Source organism: Colobus angolensis, unplaced genomic scaffold (genome assembly GCF_000951035.1).
Source record: "Colobus angolensis palliatus isolate OR3802 unplaced genomic scaffold, Cang.pa_1.0 Scaffold322, whole genome shotgun sequence".
Classification (NCBI taxonomy): domain Eukaryota; kingdom Metazoa; phylum Chordata; class Mammalia; order Primates; family Cercopithecidae; genus Colobus; species Colobus angolensis.
Genome location: NW_012116511.1, coordinates 25,671 through 35,179, shown reverse-complemented (window position 1 = coordinate 35,179; position 9,509 = coordinate 25,671). Strand labels below are relative to the sequence as shown.

General features: G+C 37.4%; 1 protein-coding gene across 1 annotated transcript in view; it reads left to right on the top strand.

Annotated features, from left to right (window-relative positions):
• Positions 1 to 1,300: 1,300 nt before the first annotated feature.
• Positions 1,301 to 9,509, top strand: part of LOC105518610 (A-kinase anchor protein 7 isoform gamma-like) — a 28,706-nt gene continuing 20,497 nt past the window's right edge. Inside the window, exons 1-2 of the mRNA XM_011951659.1 lie at positions 1,301 to 1,671; positions 3,422 to 3,553. Of these exons, the coding sequence (XP_011807049.1) occupies positions 3,469 to 3,553 (85 nt within the window). The 5' untranslated portion in view covers positions 1,301 to 1,671; positions 3,422 to 3,468. The remainder of the gene's footprint in view (positions 1,672 to 3,421; positions 3,554 to 9,509) is intronic.

The following is a 9,509-nucleotide window of genomic DNA, read 5'->3' as shown; positions in this document are numbered from 1 at the left end:
GGCGGGGGTTTGAGCCCATCCCTGAGTTTCACTTTTCTTTTTCCCTTTCTCATCCTGTGACCCTTTGCACAAACTTAATGCCAATACACATTGCTTTCGACGGTGTCGATGTGAGTAAATGTAAACAAAACCTAGTAAAATCTCGATTTTATCTTATATCACAAATATTAAGCACCTGAACCACCATACTGTCTCATTTAGGATTTTCTGCCAGGTTTGGACATGACCGCTTTTAAAACTGGCGCCAAGTCTATACTAGCGCCCAGGATGAATTTCCAGTTTGGGTCAGGGTTTGTTGTGAATTGAACTTTGTGAGTGGAGCGAGTTAGGGGTTGGACTTTCTGTAAAAGGGACCGCAAACCAATTAGAGAAAAGGTGCTCCTCTGCAAGATTTTCATAGGATAAACTCATACAAGAGTATAGAAAGCATAAAAACGTTAACGTGTGCTATATAAATAGCAGTTAACTCATGTAAATATGTTTACAATTGTTAAGTGAATGGAGTGATGACAGTGAGTTTTTGCAATTAGGAAACGCATGGGAATGGAATTTGTTAAGGGGAAATGAGCCATACTCCAGTTCCTTGTTTAAGTGCCGTGCCCTTGCAATTCAGGATCCTGTTAGCATATCTGTGTATTTTCCTTACTCATATAAAGTTTAAGATGTTTGTGGAGGTTACTTCCTCCTTTCATCCATTTTCGGACATTATTAACTTATTTTGTCCATTTCACCCCAATAATTTGGATTGTACTTTTGTTCCCTTTTTATGAGGAGGAAAGGAAAGCCTGGAGGTCAGGTAACTTGTTGATTTCTACGCAGCGGTCTACATTTACTAACGTGTAAGATGTTAATACTATTTTTAGTAGCTAAGCCAGGACTAGAATGGATGCCTTTGGCCCTTTTTAGTTGTTCTTAGGAATAAACTTATTTATTTGTTTGTTTGTTTAGCGACAGGGTCTTGCTCTGTTGCTCAAGTTGAAGTGCACTGGCGCGATCATGGCTCACTAGAGCCTGGATCTGCTGGAATCATGCCAACCTCCTGTTTCAGCCTCCCCAAGTAGCGGGAACTGCAAGGTCCGTGCCAACGTGCCCGACAGGCTTGAACTCCTGGGCTCAAGCAGTCCTCTCAGAGTGCTGGGATTACAGGTGTGAGCCAACTTGCTCAGCTGGGATAAATTTACTATTTAGTTAGTTGAGTGATGAGAGACTTACTTAGCAAAATTGAGTAGTCATTTATTATCCAGGTAGGAAACTTGCATTTTGTGTGACAGTGGGCGAACTGTCCATACCCTTTTTTCGCTCTCTTTTTTTTTTTTTTTTTTTTGAGACAGAGCCTCCCTCTGTCGCTCAGGCTGGAGTGCAGTGGCACAATCTCGGCTCACTGCAACCTGCGCCTCCCGGGTTCAAGCAATTCCTCTGCCTCAGCCTCCTGAGTAGCTGGAACTATAGGTGTATGCCAACACGCCTGGCTAATTTTTTGTATTTTTAGTAGAGATGGGGTTTCACCGTGTTAGCCAGGATGGTCTGTATCTCCTGACCTCGTGATCTGCCTGCCTTGTGCTCCCGAAGTGCTGGGATTACAGGCGTGAGCCACCTTGCCCGGCCCTGTTGGCCTATTTCTGATGAAGTCATTTGCTTCACCTATATTTTAATATTAGCATATATTTAAAGGTATGGTTTTGTAATATTCTTAAAATGTATGTATTGTTTTTCTTAGAAAGGTAATATTCAATTTTGAAACGTTTGAATAGCAGAAATGAGAAACATGAATATATTCAGCATAGTTGTCAGCATTTACAAGCAGTTTATACTGTTTAGCCTTGGCCACATAGGTGGAAGAAACTCACCTTGAGTCTCAAATGAGACTTTGGACTTTTGAGTTAATGCTGGAACGAGTTGACCTTGGGGGACTATTGGGAAGAGATGATTATATTTTGCAGTGAGATTTAGGTGGCCAGGGGCAGAATAATAATAGTTTTTATGTTTGTCTCCTCCAAATCCCATGTTGAGATGTAATCCGCAATGCTGGAGGTGGGGCTTGGTGGGAGGGGTTTGGGTCATGGGGGTAGATCTCTCATGAGTGCCTTGGTGCTCTCTCTGCGGTAATGAGTTCATGTGAGATCTGGTTGCTTAAAAGAGGCTAGCATCTCTGGCTCTCTGTCTTGCTCTTTTTCTTGACATGTGACACATTGGCTTCCCTTGGCCTTGCACCATGATCTTAAGCTTCTCGAGGCCGTCACTAAAGCAGATGCTGGCACTGTGCTTTGTGTACAGCCTGCAGAACTAGGAGCCAAATAAACCTCTTTTGTTTAGAAATGACCCAGCCTCAGGTATTCCTGTATAGCAATGCGAATGGGCTAACACAACAGGGGTGTGGATGTGTGAACAATAGTAGAGATTAATCAAATTGCAATAAAATTTTATGTTTTTTGGCATGTATGTTAACTATGGCCTATCATAGCTATGTTGTAAGCCATATTCTTAATGGAATATGTTTTACAGGTATTGTATCTGAAAATACAGTATTACAAGACAATGAATTAAAGGACTTCTTTAATATCTTGAGTGGTAAATTAATCTTTAGTAAATATCTAGAGTAAAGATTATATTAGTATTCCAGGATTCTGTTCAATCTTATTAGTTCAGACAGCATTTGTGTCTGTCAATAAAGGCATGGATTATAATGGCACTGGGGAGACTACTATCTGAGAAATTTAGCAATTAACTTTATCAATTTAAACATACACCTTCTTTCTCTTACCTCCACCCAAGGTATATGATTGTTCTACCCATAGCAAGAAAACAAACAAACAAAAAAGACTAAATAGGAAATATGGCTTTAAAGTTAGTACATGACCATGGGAGAGGAGTTAGGGAAACTGTAAGATCATTTGCTTCTTAATAATTGAATTTTCAGAAAAGCATTACTTAGAACCATGTATTTTTAACTAAATTTCCAGTGTTTAATGTAAAGATGGAGAGAAACAACTTGAAAGTCTTTACTGAAGAAAAAATTATAGGCCAGAACTTGTACAAATAAGAACACATAAGTGATATTGCTAAAAATAATGAGAATGACTGACAAAACCTTGTTGGTTGTTTTAAAAGGTATGTGAAAAAAAAATGTAGTTTTAGAGTTAAAATATAGCTATGAAAGATCTTGAGGATTACTGATTGACTCAGTTTTCATCTAATCATACGTTGAATACCGTGTTTTAGAAAATGATAAAAGCTTTATAAGTGTGTACAAAAATATAGAATGTGGTATAAATGTTTATAACTTTATGATATATTTGAACACAAGTGGTACTTTCTTAACAGATGTTAATTTATATTCAGTTAGCTGAGTTATTTTCGTTTAGGATATAAGTTTAAATAATAAGTTAAATAATTCTTTTTTTCTGTTTGTGATATGTTAAAGGAGAAATTAATTCCAATGAGTGTGAAAATGTATCAAGAAAAAAGAAAATGTCGGAGGAATTTGAAGCCAATACTATGGATTCTCTGGTAGACATGCCATTTGCTACTGTAGATATTCAGGATGACTGTGGAAGTAAGTACTTTATTAAGTAAACATATATTTAGAAGCAATGAGTAGTAAATTTAGTTGTATATATGTTATATATATATATATAAAGTACAGCAAATAGTATTTCTGTAGGCACCATATTCTTGTATCTCTACTGGTAAGAAGATTAATAGCCATTGGGACGAGAAAGAAGGAAGGGGCTGGATGTGTTTGTGGCATGCATTTCATTCCTGCTCTGAAAGCCACAGCTGTTTCTTCAGAGGATGTGCATTGGAAGGATGGCTAGTTCTTCATTATGAACAGGGTCTTTTCTCTCTAGGATATGGTGTATTTTTTACCAAAGAAATGATGTTATCTATGTATATTAGGGGCTTAGGCCAGTCCACAAAAGTCTACTTTTAACTAATATATATGCTTTTTGATAATTCAGGCTTTATGAGTTAAAAGTCTTTGTGGATTAGTCTAGACTCCAAACCACCATGTATTATATTACTTTTGTGGAAAGATGGATTTAAAATTCCAAGCTCCAACTTATACATGGGCAGTGTGGTACAAAGGGAAAAACAGAAAACTTGTGTTTTAAATTTGGGTTACTTCATTGTTTACTTGGACCTTTGACACTTAAAGTGTGAATAAAAATTCCCTCCTGTTTATCTCATAGTGTTGCTTTATGGCTAAAAAGATAATGTATGCAAGAAAGAAGTTAAAAATGTAAAATAATGAATAAATGTTTTTATAAAACCTTTGAAACATACCCATTAGTTATCTGGGGACAACTTACTCTCTCATTTTTATGATAGCATTTACTAAAACACTAAGGAACAAATAGTAAAATTCTTTGCAAACCAGAAACTACTAACTAGTTTTTCTGAAGTGAGATTTTTATAGAAATGTACAAAAATTGAGAGTTTTATTGCCAACCCTTAAACCATAAGAAAGATATAATAATAGTGTTTGTGCCCGAAACACAATATAATTAGTTTGTGGCTTGAATGGACTGAATTTGGCTTTCTTGTACATTCAGTAATCAGTCTACTCATTTCCTCCATGGTGGATGGCAACCTCAAAATTCTCAGGCTGCTGGTCATTGCCTGTGGTTCCTTTAGTTTTCTTTGGCCTGTGGAAATTGCGAGTTAACTGCCAAGAAATTCTTGCTAATAGACACCCTGGCAGAGCAATGAGGAAAGTAGTGCTAACAAAAACATCATGGGAAGGGGAATCCTTGGCAGTAGGAAAACTCCCCCTGAAATGGCTAGTGTCTCAATTGTCAGCTGCATTGCCTTCAGTGTGAGTGTGGTATCTTGATTAGGCAGCATGTGGTCTGGTTGGGTGAGATGGGTCTTTATGTGTTTTGGTTAGTTTTGTTTTTAAGAACAGACTTTTATTAGGGTTATAGTTTAGAATATTATAACAAAAATTAGAAGATAGCATGCATTAGAACTAAATATGAGAATGTAAAAGTATATTAGAAGTGAAATATCCAAAGTGTATGTACAATGGAAATCTTTTAGAAATGATGGGGAGGCTGGGTGCCATGGCTCACAGCTGTAATTCCAGCACTTTGGAAGGCCGAGTTGGCGGATCTCTTGAGGGCAGGAGTTTGAAGCCATCCTGGCCAACATGGCGAAACCCCGTCTCTACTAAAAATACAAACATTAGCCAGGCATGGTGGCACATACCTGTAATCCCAGCTACTAGGGAGGCCGAGGCAGGAGAATTGCTTGAATCCGGCAGGCAGAGGCTGCAGTGAGCCGAGATTGTGCCACTGCATTCCAGCCTGGGCAACACAGCCAGATTCTGTCTCAAGAAACAAAACAAAAAAGGAAATGATGAGGAGACAGTACAGCCTCCACAGGGTGGACACGTTTTAGTAGAAAATCCAGCTTAGTGCGTGGTTGACTTGGATGGGGTCTTTGCTGTTTACACGGGAAATGTTGTGGGTCAGTTGATTATAAACCCTGTAAACCATCCAGAAAAACATTTGGGTTGCTGCTGTTCTGCATCTGAAAGTAGAATGGAGAGTCATTCTGCTGTTGGGAATAGGTTAGTGTGCTTCCCACAGTGTGACTTTGTGGAGAGTTTTAGTTTAATTGATTCTAGTCTCTTAAGGGAATCACAGTTCTTAACTATCAAGCCACATTTATTGAATTTATTTAGTGATGGGATCACATTATGTTGCCTAGGCTAGTCTCAAACTCCTCGGTTCCAGTGATCCCCCCACCTCAGTCTCTTGAGTAGCTGGGATGACAGGTATGCACCACTATGCCTGGTCTCAAGCCACATTTAAATCAAGTCTTTTGATTTCCTTTTTTTTGTGTGTCATGTCTTCCCTAAATGTGGAATTCAGTTCTCCTTATATTAAAATGCTTATAATTCTTATTTTACGTCACACAGAATTCTATTCTGTAATTGGAGATTTTGAAGATACGGGAAATCGTAATTTTGCTACTTATTAATCCTAACAAGTTATTATATTTAAAAAATACTTAGATTTTCAACATCTTAAAATATAAATTGAAACTTACCTTCACCTAAAATTTTTTTTGTAGAAAAATGCTATATCAAATAAAGATTGAATCTTTGTACCTGATATAATAGGTGGTTACCCTGCATCGATTAAAAAAATAAAAGATAAATTGTTTTCTGTGTCCTCTATAATTAATTAAGGAAGCATATATTACATATTCCAAATGTTATTATGAGAGAGCTTAAGGCAAATATCTGCCCGAAATAACATAAATTGTTGATATCTTTTCTTTTGTTAAAAAATAAGAAAATGAATAAAAATTGGAACAAGCCCAATCACTAAATTAATTCAACACATATTTATTGAGTGTGTTATGTACTAGGTACTGTTATTGGTGCTGAGCTGAGGATGTAGTTAGTTCAGCTAGTGTGTACTTTTTCCAGGCTCAAGTTCATTCATTATCGATGACATTGGCATAATAATGGTAGCTGTCTCACAGGATTGTTGGAAAGATTCAATTCCTCAATACATGTTAAGTCCTTAAAAAAATGTAACTAGCCTCAGTACATTTTCATTAATTTAGTTTCACCAGATTTTTTCTTGCATATGTTTGCTAAATTAAATATTTATAAAAAATTTCCCTTTAAGAGCAATATTTTATAATAATAATATTGAGCACCTCTAGCACATTGCTAAATGCTTATATTTTCTTACATAATCCTCATAGAAACTTTTTTTGTTTTTTTGAGACATAGTCCTTCTCTGTCACCCAGGCTGGAGTGCAGTGGTGCGATCGTTCTCAGCTCATTGCAACCTCCGCCTCCTGAGTTCAAGCGATTCTCCTGCCTCAGCCTCCCAAGTAGCTGGGATTACAGGCGCCCGCCACCACACCCGGCTAATTTTTTTGTATTTTTAGCAGAGACAGGGTTTCATCATGTTGGTTAGGCTGGTCTCAAACTCCTGGACTCAAGTGATCCACCTGCCTCAGCCTCTCAAAGTGCTGGAATTACAAGTGTGAGCCACTGCACCTAGCACATAATCGTCATAGAAACTTAAAGAGGGAGAAGGTAAGATTATTTTTTTTTAGAAAGTTTTAGTAATTTGCCAAAGATTATTGAGATACTAAAGGGGAATAATTCTATGAAATATACAGGCAGGCGTGGTGGCTCATGCCTGTAATCCCAGCACTTTGGGAGGCCGGGGCGTGTGTCACCTGAGGTCAGGAGTTTGAGACCAGCCTGGCCAACATGGTGAAACCCCATCTATACTAAAAATACAAAAAATTAGCTGGGTATGGTGGCGTGTCCCTGTAATCCTAGCTACTTGAGAGGCTGAGGCAGGAGAATCGCTTGAACCCGGGAGGTGGAGGTTACAGTAAGCCGAGATTGTGCCATTGCACTCCAGCCTGGGCAACAAGAGTGAAACTCAGTCTCAAAAAAAATATTCTATGAAATATAGAAGATAGTATTCTAAGTCATATAGCTAAGGAATTTTAGGACTGGTTACTTTGAAGATTTTAGCTGCCTAAATAACAAGAAAAAATAAAATATCAAAACAAATCTAATTAATTCTCAACCATTTAGCGAAGAGTAAGTGTGAAAACAATGAAACCACAATAACAGATGGATGACTTAATTTTTCTCATCATTCATTTCTTTGTAGTTTTTGAGGGAATAAATAGAACTTGAGAAAAAATTAGATAGTTTACATAAAATGACATGTGGTGCTTCAGTTAAAAAAACAAATACACATATCAGAGAGTCACAGGCTTTGTCAGCAAGACCAGATTCATTACAACACATTAAAATGGCTACTGAAATCATTATGAAAATTAACAAGTGGAATAAATTAAATTTATAAGATGGGTTTATGAGCTGTACTCCAACTGATGACTTTTTTGCTAACCAATGAAGTTACTCTAAATAATCCAGTTGAAATGTCCTGGGCGTGTGGCCAAATTTTTCTACATTTTGTTCTATGGCCATTGATTTTTGAAGTTCTAATTAGTAAACTAGATGATTACATAAATATTTTGTTCCTTATATTTTCATATGAAACTAAAAGTAAAGAATAATATCCAGTTGTATTTTAGAACCTACATTATGATTTCAAAGTGGTAAATAAAATGGAGTTTAGTAATGAAAAGCGCACGGATTTTATACTTTGGCCATGTATAAATAAACTTTACAGATAAAATCAGAGATGTTATGCAAACAAGAGAGAAGAGATATTGGGGCTGGGCATGGTGGCTCACGCCTGTAATCTCAGCACTTTGGGAGGCTGAGGAGGGCAGATCACTTGAGGTCAGGAGTTCAAGACCAGCCTAGCCAACATGTGAAAACCCGTGTCTACTAAAAATAGAACAGTTAGCCGGGCATGGTGGTGCATGCTTGTAGTTCCAGCTATTCAGGAGGCTGAAGCATGAGAATTGCTTGAACCTGGGAGGTAGAGGTTGCAATGAGCTGAGTCCGCACCACTTGCACTGTAGCCTGGGCAACAAAGTGAGACTCCATCTCAAAAAAAAAAAAAAAAAAAGAGAGAGAGATTGGGCTCAGTGTGTATCAAGTGTCTGATAAATCGGCAGGGCTCACAGAATTAAGAAAAGTGTATTACAAGGGTCAGTAAAACTGTACTATAGCAATAAATACAGGATTCCTTTTTTCCCCCATCTGTCATTTGGTATTTTAAAACTACACAGAGTCTGTGATGCCTAACAAGAAAATTTTAGATTATCCAGTTCAAAGGAAAGTTAAATAGTTATTGGTAAAATTATAGAAAACTAAATAAATTTAGGCAAACCATGTCCTACTTAATTTTTACCTGAAACTATTTTGGGTTGTGGTTTTACACTATGTCATTCTCCTGATACCAGAATGGTTAGAGTTGTTATATGTTATAACCATTACCTTGAGAGATTATGATTTTTTTTTCCTTCAGAATGGATTTATAGGATGTTTGAAATGGCAAAAATAAGTTGCTACAGACAGGAAGACAGTTTAGTGTTAAATAGATAAGGTAGAAAACATCATAAAATGCTGGAAGTGTCAGTGGTCTTTTAAATATTGTGTTAATTCTGTCCCCCTCTTTAGTATTGTTCATACTGGAGTGTGAGTAAAATACAGAAAAAATGATTATATGTTTTATCTTCACAGTAAGGAATGTACTATACATGGCCACTCAGTAAACAGTGTATGCAAAAAATGGAAATAAAAATTTCATAAAACAATACTTATACTTACTGTGAGCAATATACTATCTACATGACTACTGTCTCATTCCATTCCATTCTTTAAAAAGTGCTCTTTATTGGCCGGATGTGGTGGCTCACACCTGTAATCCCAGCACTTTGGGAGGCTGAGAAGGGTGGATTACCTGAGGTCAGGAGTTCGAGGCCAGCCTGGCCCATAGGGTGAAAACCTGTCTCTCCTGTAGTCCCAGCTACTTGGGAGGCTGAGGCAGGAGAATGGCGTAAACCCAGGAGGCTGAGCTTGCAGTGAGCTGAGATCCAGCCAC